Source organism: Mycteria americana, chromosome 4, assembly GCF_035582795.1.
Source record: "Mycteria americana isolate JAX WOST 10 ecotype Jacksonville Zoo and Gardens chromosome 4, USCA_MyAme_1.0, whole genome shotgun sequence".
Lineage (NCBI taxonomy): Eukaryota > Metazoa > Chordata > Aves > Ciconiiformes > Ciconiidae > Mycteria > Mycteria americana.
The window spans coordinates 75,987,601-76,003,383 of record NC_134368.1 but is presented as its reverse complement, the minus strand read 5'-3'; the positions used below and the strand labels follow the sequence as shown (position 1 = coordinate 76,003,383).

General features: G+C 41.6%; 1 protein-coding gene across 2 annotated transcripts in view; it reads right to left on the bottom strand.

The window, feature by feature from the left end:
* Positions 1 to 15,783, bottom strand: part of ZNF827 (zinc finger protein 827) — a 111,700-nt gene that overhangs the window by 30,769 nt on the left and 65,148 nt on the right. For both annotated transcript variants that reach the window (XR_012775621.1, XM_075500953.1), the window contains exons 6-8: positions 7,874 to 8,122; positions 7,117 to 7,174; positions 2,469 to 2,572 (exon numbers count right to left, since the gene is read on the bottom strand). Coding sequence is in view for 1 of the 2 variants with exons in the window: in XM_075500953.1 (XP_075357068.1) it covers positions 2,469 to 2,572; positions 7,117 to 7,174; positions 7,874 to 8,122 (411 nt within the window). In the remaining variant the exon portion in view is untranslated. The remainder of the gene's footprint in view (positions 1 to 2,468; positions 2,573 to 7,116; positions 7,175 to 7,873; positions 8,123 to 15,783) is intronic.

Here is a 15,783-nt window from a genome sequence, read left to right as displayed (position 1 = left end):
AATGTGACACATGAGATATCTTACTGTCCTATGTTCCTGTCACTTTTCCCAATTCCTCTGCAGCTAGAGTGCCAAGAAGTCTGCAGACAGAAAGTTGGCAGGAGTCTGGGGATACAACCGCCCATATTTGTGCTCTCTTGGAAAGAAGCACTATGTACATGGGGTTCCACCAAGGCCACCCAGACCAACTGGCAGCGAAGGTTTCCTCATGCCACTCTGCCTGCCTGAGTCAAGTCTGGTTGCAGAGAACCAGCACAGAGCAGCAGCTCAGACCCCACGCTTGTTCATCAGCCTCTGCTAGCTGTGGTGACAGAGGCATGGAGTTGCATTTTTGGATATGGGCACTGCTTAATGAACACTCTTGGCCATTAGCAGTTAATCTGCTTGGATTTTAGTTGATGACTTGAAGATGACACTGGACTGGGAATTTCCTGTCATTTTCTTATGCTGTTCTTTTCTACTTCTTACTATCCTGTTTCAGGGATGAAGTAACCCAAAACAAATCTCAAGAGAAGGCATACATACCATTTATCCATGGGACACCACATAGACATTTCCACAGCATTTTCTGTTACATCTGCTGTCCTTTACAATGGTTTGTTACTGTTCCTTTATGCCACTCTGCATGGATAAAGTTTCTTCTGAGCTATCCATAACACTACATAGACTATTTCTTCTTGCAAGGCTGAAACTAGTAGGAAATCTACCTGTGGGTATTCTGCTGTTCTTTTACATGAATAGCACATTTGTAATTGATTAAAAATTTAAATCACATTCCTGGTGCTACTGTGAAGTTGCACTTCAGGTCCAAGAATTTATTATGAAGCTGAGAAAAATCAACATATTTGGAACTATAGGGTTGTTCCAAAAATAAAAATGAAGCAGAAACTGGCATTTTTGATTTTCAGTATGCATGCTGCTATTACATATCAGAGTCTTATAATCACAGAGCAATGTGTATTATAATACACAGACCTATCAAGGTAATGTGTATATTCCATAAGGCAGAATGTGGGGCAGCATAAACATACAAAACCCAGTTCCTCAGAAGCCATTCTAACTCTCCAGGATGTCCTAACCAACTAGATACTTTACATCTTTTAAGCAGAAGATTAAACATGTCACCAAAACCCATCCACAGTTTTAGTGGCCTCACTTAAAACGAAGTCTTACAGAGAATTAAAACTCTTATACATTCATCTTGGTATGATGTAAGAGTATTGCTGCTAGAGGCCATGTCCTCTGAGGTATTGAGCACTGCCTGAGGAGTCTAAGAGTTCTCGTCTTTCATCTGGGTATATGAATATTCCATGTTATGCCAAGGTCAAAAGCCAGGATTGAACTGCTAACCTGGTTTACATTTTAATACTTAAAAGCACCACACCTGATCTGGTTCTCCTCGCCCCGAGTTACAAAATCCACTACTTCCTTGCAAAAGTGCAGCTGAGGCTAGCCTGAAGACAAGACCCTTGTCCTTGCGCTACAAATTCTCTTCTTCTTGCTATGCATATTTATCCTTAGACAACATCTAGCTCTTAACCTCATCTGCCACTTCACAAGCTGTCAAATGACTATTCAAGCATTAAAAAAAATGAAGGGTCTGTTAAGTTGTAAATTAAATGACAGTCTATAGCTGAAAATTAGCAGTAACGTGCCCAAAACTTTATTGATTGCTAAGAAAAGGTGAATAACCCCCCCTACGGCTGGCTGTGTAATTACTGACCTTTAGAACCCAAGAGCTATTAATTTAAGAACAGATAGCAGTGAACTAGCAAACGAGTTATTTTGCAACAGGACAGTAAAGGCACATATCAAGTTTTTGCATGTGTTCAGTGCCACCTTGAATAGTATTGTTACATGCCTGTATTTTCCATTTCAATGCAGAATATAACCCAAGCTACATCTGAACATAAAACGCCTGTCAACTAGTTCAGAAGGTCAGTGGGAATGTACCCACAGATACTAAGGCCTTTCAGTATGTTTTAAGAACCCCACATTCTTCCAAAAAGGTTTCTAAATTACTGTTAAAGGCAGGAAAATTGTATTGCCAGGCTCAGACACTCTGATACATGTACTGCAAACATTTAATCTGTGTTCTGAGAGTTGGAGATGGAAATGGCCAGTAACAGGAGAATAGCAGACAGTAATCTGACATCAGTAAAGTTTCTTTACGTATGGCAGACACACACACAAAAAAACTCCACCTCTGTTAAGACTGCTGAGTTTAATCTGTTATAGACTGTATGATTAATGGAAATAGTAGTTTAAAGACTATTAATACAAATGCTCCAGCAATATTTAACTTTTTTCTTTTTCTTCTTAATAATAAACATTTATTGTGATGGAGAGAGTTGCGTTTTGACAAAGCAAACTACATTTAAGAGCATTGGTCAGGTGGTGGAGTTTACAGTAATAAAATTTTAAAAAGATATATTAACTGGAAGAAATGAAAGAAAAAGGTATCTAACCTGGTGCAGATGTCCTTCCATGAAGGGTAGTTTCATTAGGCAGGAGATCTTTTGAGTTGGAAGTGAACGGTGATTGTCTAAATGTGTCTTCAGAAAAGAAAGGGCTATAGGAAAAAATAAGACAACTTTTTGTAAACAAAATAGCAGTTAACAGGAGAAGTAAATATGATTTTTGACCCTAACATCTTAATATTATAACGAATACCATCTTGTTAAAAGCCCTGTTTCATTTACAGAGTTCATGCTGAAAGATATGCAGACTGTGAGGCAAGGTGTGGAGAAGAGGCATGCTTTGGTAAAATTGCATCTCAGAGTGAAAACTGAAGTCCTTCCAAAAGGCTTTTAACTACTTTACATCATCTCAGATTTGCTATATCGCAATACAATATGGATCATTAAAATTAATGCTTCAAAAATTTGTATTCTACTGTCATATCTGGAGAGGGCAATCAGGAAAGGTGGAAAATATTATTATTGAATAATCTGAGGTATATAGTAATTATTTTTAAAACAAAATTTTTTAAATTTTAGGTTAAGATGCTGAATAGTTCTCTTTTGACACGGCATTCCATGAATGAAATTAACTCCATGAGTTTGGTTTTTAAAGCAGAAAACAATTCATATAAGCTAACTGAATGGTTACTTCCCAAAGATTATTAAGTGCAAAAATTATGAGCTACTTGACTCCAAAAAGAATAGCATGCTTTGGTTTTAATTAACAGGCAGTAAAAAGTCAATTTCAATAGTGAATTGGCATTTCTGTCAAAGTATTTTGTTTTCTGCTCAATTAAAGATCATAACAGAAACAAGAACTCCTTGTCTACAGTACAGACAGACATCAGTAAGAGGTACATCAAAAAATTCCAAATGGAAAAAGACAGTCTTTCTTGGAAAACTGTTTTCTAAGGCAGTGTATTCCATCTGCATGCAAACTATCAATTTCTTCTAAGCAAAATGAGAATTACATTAGATCTGATCTCTCTCATATTGAGAATCCTTAACAGGCTGGTGTATAGTAGGCATTTTAAAGGTGCAGGACAGGAGGCCAGCTCATTTCTGCAGCCTGTTCTTATTCAGTAATAAAATCCAAGAACCTTTTCAGGATAAAGAACGTAGCATGAGGTCTTATGAAGCATTGCAGAGCGGGTAGTCCAGACCCAGAAAGTATGTGCCAGCAGCACCAACCAAGTTGTCCCTACCAGTCCAGATACCCAAGGTGTCAATGTAAACAACGGCACTTGCATACATTTTCCCTCATAGTTTTTCTGCAGAGAGTGAACAAGGTGTTCTCCACTGAGTCACTTGAATTCTTAGTCAGATCTCTTCTGCCTCTTTGGGAAACTTGTCAATAATTAGTGAACTTGACCATGTAACACTTTTGGCAATCATGTTACTTGCTTTCTCATTAAGTTTTTTGGCCATTACTCATTTTGTGCTGTTCCATGTGTGACAGTTAATGGGATGTTTTGGTATTTCTACAAAAGTTTGAACATAACCATAAACACAGTCAACATTAGGTTGTGCTGAAGGGTCAGGCATGAAGCTGCCCCAAACCTGAACAGTTCAGTGTACGCAGATAGCTGAACAATGCATAATACTCAAGAAAACAAGTGATCAGGATAAAGCAAAACAGCTCCAGCCCACATGTGCAAAATGTAACTTTTTCCAAGACTCACAATCCTGCTCAGGGGTGACATAATATAGAACAGACTGACACTGTATAAAAATATGGCATCATTTATTGCAACATTCCTCTCACTGGTTTAATAGTGATTTGAAAGAAAAACACCCATAAAAAAAGTTTTATTACTGTTGTAACTCTTCAGAATCTTGTAATCCACTCCGGTTTCCACGTTGGCCTGCCTGCTTGTGCCTTAGATTCAGTCACTGGGACACTGCTCATTGCTGGTTCTAAGCAAAATGGATGATGCAGAACTTATCTATTTCAGGCTAGGCCATATATCATGAGCAGGTTGCTGTTGAAGACTGCATCGTGTTGTGTCCCAAGGATTTCCCTCTCCGCCATCAGCCTCTGGTGAATTACAGAACCATCCTTGGATACCTCTTTTCTGCCTTCCTCTAGAATGGCAGCTGAGTCGCTTCAGTGTTGGCCCTATTACTATTTTTATTTCAGCAGATATGTCCTCCAATTCCCAGTGCAAAGTATGGAGGGAGGGGCTCCTGCTTCATAGTAAGAAACTACCTAAATTGTTCTCAATCACTGTGCAAAGTCCGTTCTGATGAAGATTAAGCTTTAGGATTTTTTGTTTTCTGGCTGCACTTTTCCAGTTTTATGGCTACACAGTTCTCTAGATGAAAGAAACTTATCTTGGCATCTTATGCTGGCGTACTCACTTCCAGATCATTTGCTTCTCCACTTTGTGTCTTCATATCACAGATGGCAGGCTCTACCATCTCACTCAGCCATTGAACTGTGAGGAATCCTTGCCAGTTTCGGCTGCTTAAGCAAACTCATATGGAAGTGTATGCTTGCAAAGTCCAGGAATACTCACAGGAGGAATAGCAACAGATAGGCAACAGTTAGAAATGTTAATATGGAATAAGACAGCAAAAAGTGCTTGCGTACCCCATCTTGCTGGGCTTTGCTGATTTAAGACTCTCATCAATGACACAGCTTAATCTCTCTGCTCCCCAACTACTCACAGGTGGACAACACTGACCTCACCTTGGCTCTCTGCAGCTATCAGCAAACTTCACATAACAATTGTGATTCAAATGCCTTTCTGTCATTGCTCCAGATGTAGGTTGGTGAGCCAAACTGCAACACTACACATTTTCTTAGTGCAGTCTGAGTGCCTCTATCCTCCACTGGCTGCTCTATCACATTCTGGTTTTGAGAAGGTCTCATACCCTTACCAGTAAAGACTTCCAGCTGTTTGTTTGGTTTTGGGTGGGTTTTTTTTGGCAAGGTCTTTCAAGTCAATCTGTTTGAACTTGCAGGATTTAGTAGACTGACTCACTTCCCTTTAAGAAGCTCTTCTCATTCATGTCTTCTGTTGATAGATAGGTAAGATAAGGAAAGCACCAGGAAGAACTGAATCAGGTACTCAGCATTTCATGCCCTGATGGGTAGCAGCCATTATCAGGACTTCTCAGTAAAACTCAGTGCAAATTTGACAACAGCCAACTGTGGTACCCTTTTAAAAGTTGGCAGCCAGAAGGAGGGGAAGTTATCTTTGAACTGTCCTCAACCTTTCCAGTTTGAATTATCTGTGATAGATCCAAAAGTAGCTCTGGATTCTCACACCAGTCCTGGCGGTAACATCATGAGACACTGAAATCTATTTTCAACTGACTATTTGTCACCCGCTCCCTGCAACGCACACGGGATGGTTAATGAGTAGTTGGACAATATGTGCATTTATCTCCATATATATATCTCTCAGGCTTAAGTAGTCACAGGAAGGCTATGCAGGCTGCATATTCCACAAATTTCCAAACTAGCAAATATGGGAAGCGTTCGCAGGAGCCAGAAATTAAAAGCTCAATTTAATTATCTTTCAACTTGTAACATCAGAAAATCCCTAATGTACATTTACTGAGCTAGTCAGTTTATTTTAAAAAAAGTTATTTATTTATTACAGTTACCATGAATGAATGGGATAGGCCTAGGAATTTAAGAACAACATATTTTAGAGATCTTTTCTTCAGTAACTGAAAGGCTTTTCAATTTCTGTCTGATCAAAGTTGTCTTAGTTAGTAGGCACTGAACATGCTGGGAACTTCTGTAGAACGGGCTGCAGAGGCACAGAAGATCTTACTCTATCTTTGAAGGAACTCTTTGTCACTTCATTGTGCTGTCTCCAACCCATTTACACTGATTAGGGAACTTTCAAGTAGGAAATAAATGTACTCTTGCCAATTCCTGCCTACTCCTCACCATGGGCTCCTAAGTTTTACCAATTCTAGCTAAAACTTATGTAATAAGAGCTTTGAATTTTCTCATAGGGACACCTCACTTTGCTGCTCATGTATATGTAAACAACTCATGGGCTTGTTCCCAGCCACAATACTGTAAAGTGCATCTTTCTTTAAGAGCATGTGCTGTAATTGGATCATGTTTTTAATTCCTGGATAATTTCATTTATTGTATTAATGTGACTTTAATCTTTAACAAATGTTTCATTAGCATTGTCTTACAGTCTGACTTTTAAAAATTCATCTCCAGAAGGCATTGAGATGATAGAAGTACTAAACTGAAATTTTGTTAAAGAAATTCAAGTGTGACAGAAGACTGAATCAAAATCACCTCTTCTTACATTGGTCCATGTCTTAAAATCCAGTTGTCAGCCTGTTCTTCCCTCAAGCACTGCATGTACTATGCAGTTTCTTTTAAGTTTCAGTTTTTGTAGAAAAAAATAGAAAAAATAATTCTTAAAATGATGTGTGAATACTTGATCAGAGGAGAACAGTCATTTTGGCCCAAAGGCCTTTTGTCTCATGAACTCTAAGCAATCAGGTGTATAAGTGTAATTTTTCAGATACAGGTTACCTTACTCATGAAAATATCTTACACTTGTAATATCAGGTCACATTTGCAGGAGACAGACACATTTGAGTTCACAAGGCAAAACGAAGCAATGCCATTTACACTACAGCTTTGCAGATAACAATGGACCGTACTTACCTGGCTGTAGTTCTGATGGCGTTATCTTTATTGTGGTTGTGCTCTTTGCTCACCTTTTCTGCAGAGGAACACACATGGTTTTTTTGTGATTAGCATATATCATATTTTCCCTATCAGGTTTTATTCAGCAGAACTATTTTAATGCTTTCTGATAACAGCATAATCCAGAGTAATTTAAGGTAAATGGTTACAGCATGATTAGAGAATGGGCATGACTTTATTTAAACTAACACCCAACGAATTTTTTCAGCTTCATATTTCAGTGTTAGTGCTCCATGCAAAGTGTGCAATACAAGCATTCATTAAACACAGTGCTGATATCATTGCCTTTATGTAATAGCTGAGGTTCACCTTCTTTGTCAAGAGAAATGGACAGCGCAGCCTCAGGAGCACTGCATGCCGCAGCCACTAGCCACTTAATGCCAGTAATTGCCATCTATAGGTTCCCCTATACTCCAAAGCCTGGATCAACCAGTTGTCACAAATTATTTAATAAGCTTTCAAAAATACAGGAGTTGAACTCCGGCTTTTCCAATTCAGTTCAAATACTGTGAACCTGACCTGACTGTCACAGTGCTCTAAAGCATATGCTAACTATGGGGGACATTTGGCAAGGCTTTTGCGTTTCAACTGTGAGGGTAGAAGGGCTCTAACTCCTATTATTTTTCAGCCTTAGCAATCTCACACTTTCATAGCACCTTAATGGTTATACACAATCTCTTTAAATTCAACTATCGACTATTTCCACTGCTTTTACCTGATAACTGGAAGAGCAGCTCGGATGCCATCTTCACTGATATATCTTGGCTGAATAGATTTCTTTCTGGGAGCACACGACCTTCTGGTGCCTTCTGTATGTGTTCACTAATGTCTCGCCCTAATAAAGTGCTGTAGCCAACATTTTGGCTGGGTTGGCTGGGTGACACTGAAGCCTGTGAATCATGAATGTCAACTTCCATTGGTTCTTCCTTTATCTTTACCATCTGGGTTTCTTTGTAACTCTCTGCTGCAAATATGTATTTAAAAAAAATAAACAACTGCCACAATTATTTAATTATGCTACAATTTTTCAGAGTACTCAAAGCAGGAAGCATAATTACAAAGTTATAAATTGTATACCATATCACTGCAAATGGTAAGGGAAGCAAGCAGCTGACTGCTACAGTATTCTTCTGGGGGTATAAATAGAAGCAATCTCCTGAAAATAATTTTTCGAACTAGAGAGCAGAAAACAGTTGCATATTTGTAAATATGAGAGTTAGATTACTTTCTATGAATTCTGGGTGATCACACACCAATTACTGAAGCTTTATTTTTATTTATTAAATGAAGTTGCAACTACACACTAGCTCTCCAAAGGTGGGCACTGAAGACCTGTTACAAACTCTAAATTACTCTTTATCAGCAGAAGTACCTGCACAGACAGTCAGAAGTACTGGTATGGAGACAGGGGTGGAGGAGGAAACCTCATCTGCTCCTCTTCTGCGCTTTTTCTCTTTTATAGAAAATTCCAGCCAACTACGTGAAGAACCGGTTTGTTATAGCTGCATGTCCTTTCAAGATGAGAGGAGTATTCTGAGGCCATACTTTTCTTAAGCCTGATTTTGTAACAAGCATAGATATTCCCTCATACATTACAAGATCCAATAACCTTAAAGACCAGTTTCCATAAGCCCGTATCCTTCCCTCCTTGCCTTCCTCTCCAGTGTCCTAGGTCTAGCAAACAAAACCATCGTCTAGAAGCCAATTTGTAGTTCACTTTCTACACTTGAGATTCCCTGGGTGCTGCTGAATGCTCTGGTTTGGCTGCAAGGTAAGTGATCATTTTTTCTTCAGAATAAAAGCTCTGAAGTGTCAAAATCAAGGCTCCAAGGTAATTTGCCTACCACACCCCAAATACCTATACAGCCCTTTTGATTCAGACTTTCTGCTGTGAAAAGAGAAATTGAAGACCTGTAGAAGACCTGTAGAATTTATTCCCAATTTAGTTTCAGAGAAAGATGGTGAGTTTTTTTCATGATCTTCGTTCGGAGCGCTCCTGAAAGGGCACTGGTATCATGGCAGAACCGCCCAGCCAGGTGTTGCCTCTGCTGGCTGGATGCTGGCCAGACACTCCCGAAACAGGCAGCCTAAGACAGGCAATATGCCTGGGAGAATAAAAAAAATTAATAAATGCATGAACACAGTTAAATACCAGAAGGGCTGTCCAGATAAGGAATCATTCCAACAAAAAAATGTAGATGGGATTTATTAATTTTGCCAAAATCTGTACACGGACTTCTGGTACTAGTCAAGATACTGAAAATCCTAAGGAAAATCTGCTTCTGTTTACTCATGATTAGCACATGCCCTAAATTGTCACCTATGTAGCCTCCGCAGCTAGAGTCAAGGGAAAGCGTGAGTTTGAATTGCTCAGACTTTATGAGCCAAAGGAGGAAAAGGCAACCCTAGCACCCAGGGAAAGAGGCCGTGGTAGAGGGGAGGGACAGGCACACTGCAGCACACAGAGCCAGAGAAGCAGGGAGCTTAGATGCTGAGTGGATTAGGACCTGAGAGAGCAGTCTGGCCCTTGTCCAGACTGAGGGGACGTAATCAGATCTATGACCGTGGGCCAGCACGTTAACTGGTGCAGACAGGGGCTGGCCATCCTGATAGCATCAGGTCACTGATGGAGGCACTCTGCACAATGAGTTTCCTCACATGGAAGTTTCCTTGTCATCTGTCAAATTTTACTACTTAGAAGGCTCCGATATTAAAAATAAATAAATGAACACCAGTTCGTAAGAAAAAGCCCAAATACAAACAGTATTTTCTATTAAGTTTGGGTCAGAGAGAAGAAAAGGGGTGGGGTGGGTGTTGAATCCACTAACTTCACTCAATAAATTAATCTGTTGCTGCGTTCTCTGTTTTTCCCTTCCTCTCTAACTCACATACGAATGTGTCAGCCTCACAGATTTTATTCCAAGTGTGAATGTTTCAAACACCACCAGGCCTTTTGTTTTCAATTTCCCAATATTACCATGAATCTCAGAGGCACCAAAACATGGTTTGGACATCCTTCATAACATCGTCAATCTAGTCGACTGGTTGGTGTTATCTTGTAGTCCCTAGCCAAAGACGAACAGAATCTATTCAGCATGAAGGCATATGCATTCCACACAAAATTAAACTGATGTGTGTCACCAAGTTCTTTTTCATTCCCCAGGTCTTTCCCTCTCCCTACATTCCTGTTGTTCTTAAGTGGAGAAAATGTGGCTTTGCTGCCTACAGCTCTTAAAAAAAAAGTGAAGCCAGGAGACAAAAGTCACTTGGGTATGTTCCAGGAACAATTTACATGAAGTGCTTTCAGTCTTTTCTTATGACATTTCTTGACCTTTAAAAGAAATGTATAAACATTGATAAAAGTATTTACCATCTACGATCCAACCAGATACATTTCAGACTTTTGAAATTTTCATATTGAATTCCTAACTGAATACAAGTTAGAAATATCATATAACACCTTTTTTGTCCTGTTAAGCAGATTTTTCTTTAATTTAAAAATTCCATTAGCCTCATTATCAAACCACAGAACATTGCATCTGTGTTGAAAAGTGTAAAAATAGCATGCTGTCCATTGAAAGTGAACACAGAACAGCAAAAGAACGCATCAGGTAACACTGTCAATCAAAAGCTCAGGTAACTCCGCAAACAAATGAGTTCTTCAGATGTCTGACAGACTAAGCTTTGCACCCAGCTGCCAAATTTAGGTGCAGAGTCAAGCTGACCTTTGCTGCTCTCTCTGCTTTTAAAATATTCTTTCTATTTCTGTTCCTGCTCCACACAGTTTAATTCCCTGTCCTGCAAATGCTTTTGAAACAGACAAACTGATACGACCCCAGCTAAGGCAGGAGTCGAGCAATACCGATGACCTTCTCTCACAATCAGCTAGCACTCAAATTGCCCTAACTAAATTTACATATTTGATCATTTCCTTTGACCTTTATCTTCCCAGCTGCACCCTTTTGATCTGGCAGAATGTCCCTGCCAAATGTGAATCCTGTCATACTCTGACAGAAGACTGAAGAAGGGTCTCTATGATAATTTTACAAGGGCTAACAAAAAGGAAACACAGTCAGTCCGTCCCCTGAGCAGCAATCACAGGCATACAACCCAGTTGTGCTAGATCTTGTGCTGGCAAAAGACTGTAATTAGGCTTATGCCCATGCCCATACCCATCTCACCATACAGGCAAACTGTAACTTCTTGAAGATTATTTTCCCTTCTGTGCTACAGACAATTCATTTGTGGAGTAAGGTGATACCCCTTATTTCCTTACACAGGTATCTCATGTGGTCATAGCACAGCTAAAGTTTTTCCAAGTCAAGGACTGGTACACCGAAAGGTCTCCTGGTTCGAATAATTAAAATCATGATAGCTTTGGCTTTTTTCCACTTTTGCATTTCTCCTTGAGTAAATGGGCTAGGTTAAATAAACTGCAATGTATCAGCATACAAAGTTAGTATGCAAGAGTAATTTTCTTCATGCCAGATTTTTATAAAAGTACAGACATCTAATTCCTAGCAAAAATCAGTGGCAGATAAAGACTCAAGTAGTTTTAAAGTATCAAGACCGTGATCTCCTAAACATGGTCTGCTATTCATTCAAAACCAACCTGGATGAAGCTCAGAACAACAGCACAGCAGTGAACATTGCTCATCTGGCAGAAGATTAACTAAATCACCTAATATGCCTTTTTCTGCTGTTAACTTTGTGATACGGAAACAGCTTAACAAAATAAGATAAAATTATTGCATACATGGATGTACTATTATCAAGCCACAGAGACGCTGCTTCTTTACAGAACAGCATAAGTTTTAATCAGCTTAGATATAAAAGCCTCAATGAACTTCATCCTATTCACAGAGTGAGACAATTTTTCACATCAGATATGAAAAATGCAATATTGGACAGGCTTGTTCCAGGAGCAGGTAGTTTATTCCACAGCTTTCAGGTTCTCTGGCATTCACAAGTGCAAGGAATTGCAAAGTAGTGGCACATGCTAAAAAAAACCCAAACACAACAGAAACATGGAACAATACTTCTGCTACCTAAAAGCTCAGGGTACAGCATTCATCCCTGAAGGCCTGACAGTGTCACCTCAAGAAGGTATAGCAGTAAGAGAGCCTCTGAAATTTACTCTTAGACAATGTCTCTCTACAGCCTAGGACAGAGATTGCCAAGCTTTAGAAAGAGCTCATTCAAGCTACTTCTCTCAGAAAGTTGGGACTACCACAATCCAACGCAAGTTGTGCACAAGTCAGCAATGTGCCCTTGTGGCAACCAAGGCCAACCGTATTCTGGGCCGTATTACCAAACCTGTAGCCATCAGGTAGAGGGAAGAGATTATTACCCTCTATTCTGTGCTTATGAGACTGCATTTAGAGTACTGTACCCCATTTGGGGCTCCCCAGTATAGGACGGACACTGAGATCCTGGAGCATGTTCAGTGGAAGGCTACCAAGATAGTTAGGGAGCTGCTGCAAGACCTAAGAGGAGAACAGCTAAGAGAACTGGGTTTGTTCAGCTTTAAGAAACCAACAGTAAGGGTAGATTTTATATTGCTGTCGACAACTCTCTAAGGTATAAAGGGAAGGTATAGAGAAGCTAGAGTCAGACCTCTCAGAAATACACAGTGATAGTATAAGAGTCGACAGACAAGTTGGAACATGGGAAATTCTGTTTATATACACAGAAAAAAAATTCACTGTCAGGATGGTGAAATACTGGCACACATTGCTGAGGGAGGGTGGGTTCTCCATCCTTGGACACATTCAAAACTTAACAAGACCCTCAGCAGCCTGGTCTTGTTGGACCTGCTTCGAGCAAGAGTTTGGATTAGATGAACCCTGGAGGTCCCCTCCAAACTAAATTATTCCATGAATCTTCAGCACTAGATCGGATCAGCTGCAGGTTTAGCTAGCAGAATTTTCAAAAACTCCAAGCAAGGGAAAGCTACAGCATCCTTGGGTAACACTTTTTCTTGTGCTGCACTAGAAATTTTTCTTAATGTCCTCTCTGAACCTTCCAAGCTGCACCTGGTAGCTGTTGCCCCTTCTTTACCATCTGCCACTACAGAGAAGAGTTTGACTCCACTGCTTTTCTACGTTTCCTTCAAGTAGTTGCAGGCTGTGATTAGATCTGCCTTTAGTGTCCCTTTGCCAGACTGAACAGGCCCTGTTCCCCCAATGCCTCCTTGTAGGTCACGAGCCCATGACCCTTAATCAGGTCTGCTGCCTTCCTCTAGACAGTCTACTAATTCTCAACAGTCCTTTTGAAATGGGAAGCCCAAAACTGGTACAGTATTCCACATGCAGGAAGTGGAAAGGTTAAGGAGCATCAGGGAATCTGAGAAAGAGATAGACTGGTGGAACCAAGCTCTGCCCCTCCCTGAGACAGAAACAGGAACAGCCACCAGAGAAAACCCAAGATCAAGGGGATCCTGTATCCTCCCCCCACCAGGCTGAAGGCAGTAGCTTAAAGGAAAGGAGCAAATGGAGGTAAGTCCATGCTCAGGGCAGCAGGCGAACCCCTTCCTTGCCCACCTTGCCTTCCCAGGTGCCTCTGTACAACAGGGATGAGGATCTGGATGCGGAAGGCCAGTCAATGGATGATGTGGATGACGGTCCATCTACACCAGAGGTGTTGCCAAGTTCAGAAAGGCCTATCCCCTGTATCACAACCACCTCCACGAGGAAGAAAAGATGGGTTATAGTTGCAGGCGACTCCCTTCTGAGGGGAACAGAGGGTCCAATATGTCAGACAGACCCTCCTCTTAGGAAAGTCTGCTGCCTCCCTGGGGCCCAGGTTAAGGACATCACGAGGAAACTTCCTAGCCTGCTACAGCCCTCAGACTATTACCCATTACTGCTTTTCCATGTGGGTGGTGATGAAGCTGCAACGCGTAGTCCAAGGGCAATAAAAAGAGACTTCAGGGCCTTGGGACAGTTGGTAAGGGAATCTGGAGCAGAGGTTATTTTTTCCTCTCTCCTTCCAGCTGTGGGCAGTGACATTGGAAGAAACAGATGAACCCAGTCTATTAATACATGCCTCCGTGGCTGGTGTCACCATCACAGTGTTAGGTTTTTCGATAATGGGATGGCCTACCTGGCACCAGGCCTGCTGGCATCAGATGGGATTCACCTTTCTCAAAGGGGGAAGAGGGTCTTTGCTCATGAGCTACCAAGGCTCATTGACAGAGCTTTAAACTAAACTGGAAGGGGGAGGGCGATAGTATCAGGCTGGCCCGTGACAAGCTGTGGGATGACACGCCAAGGTTAGAGGGACGGGGTGCTAGCGAGGGCCTTCAGCCTGTTGCTCTCAGATGTGCCAGCTACACTGCAGCACATTTGAAGTCTTATGGAGACGAGCCAGGGACTCATGAGGTAACAGGAGCCAAGAGGGAAACACCAGTGAAATACCTCAAAGGAACTAAGGGGTGTTCCTCTAAAAAGGTGACATGGCCAACAGCCCAGCTGAAGTGCCTCTACACCAAGGCATGCAGCATGGGCAACAAACAGGAGGAGCTGGAAGCCACCGTGCTGCTAGAAAGTTACGACCAAGTTGCCATTACTGAAACTTGGTGGGACGAATCCCATGACTGGAGTGAGGCTATCAATGGATACAGGCTGTTCAGAAGGGACAGGCAAGGAAGGAGGGGTGAAGGCGTTGCCTTCTACATCAAGAAATGGACGGAGTGTGAAGAGCTGTCCCTGAAGAATAGCCACGAGCAGGTTAAAAGCTTATGGGTAAGAATTAGAGACTGAGGCAACAAGGGGAACCTTGCGATTGGTGTCTACTACAGGCGACCCAATCAAGGGGAGCCTATTGACAAAGCCTTCTTACTCCAGCTACAGGAGGCATCGCACTCACAGGCTCTTGTCCTGATGGGGACTTCAACCACCCTGACATCTGCTGGAAAAGTAGCACAGCGAGCTGTAGGCAATCCAGGAGACTGTTGGAATGCACTGAAGATAACTGCTTAAGCCACGTAATAGACAGCCCTACCAGACGGGATGCAATACTGGACCTGTTGGTCACCAACGCAAGTGAGCTCATCAGTGACGTCAAGATTGGAGGCAGCCTGGGCTGCAGTGATCATGCACTGGTGGAGTTCACAGTCCTGAGGGATATGGGTCAGGCAAAAAGTAAAGTCAGGACCCTGAATCTTAGGAAAGCAAACTTCCAGCTCATCAAGGAGTTAGTCAGTAGGACCCCCTGGGAAACGGCCCTCAGGGACAAGGGAGCAGAACAGAGCTGGCAGATCTTTAAGGATGCTTTCCACAGAGCACAAGAGCTCTTGATCCCCAGGTGTAAGAAATCAGGAAAGGAAGGGAAGAGACCAGCATGGATGAGTCGAGACCTCCTGGTCAGACTGAAGGGCAAGAAGGAAATGCACAGGCAGTGGAAGCAGGGACAGGTATCCTGGGAAAAGTATAGCGACACTGCCCAGTTGTGTAGGGATGGGGTCAGGAAGGCCAAGGTGCGGCTGGAGCTGAACTTGGCAAGGGATGCAAAGAATAATAAGAAGGGCTTCTACAGGTATGTCAGCCAGAAAAGGAAGGCCAAAGAAAGCGTATTGCCCCGATGAACAAGACTGGCAAACTGGTAACAATGGACGAGGAGAAG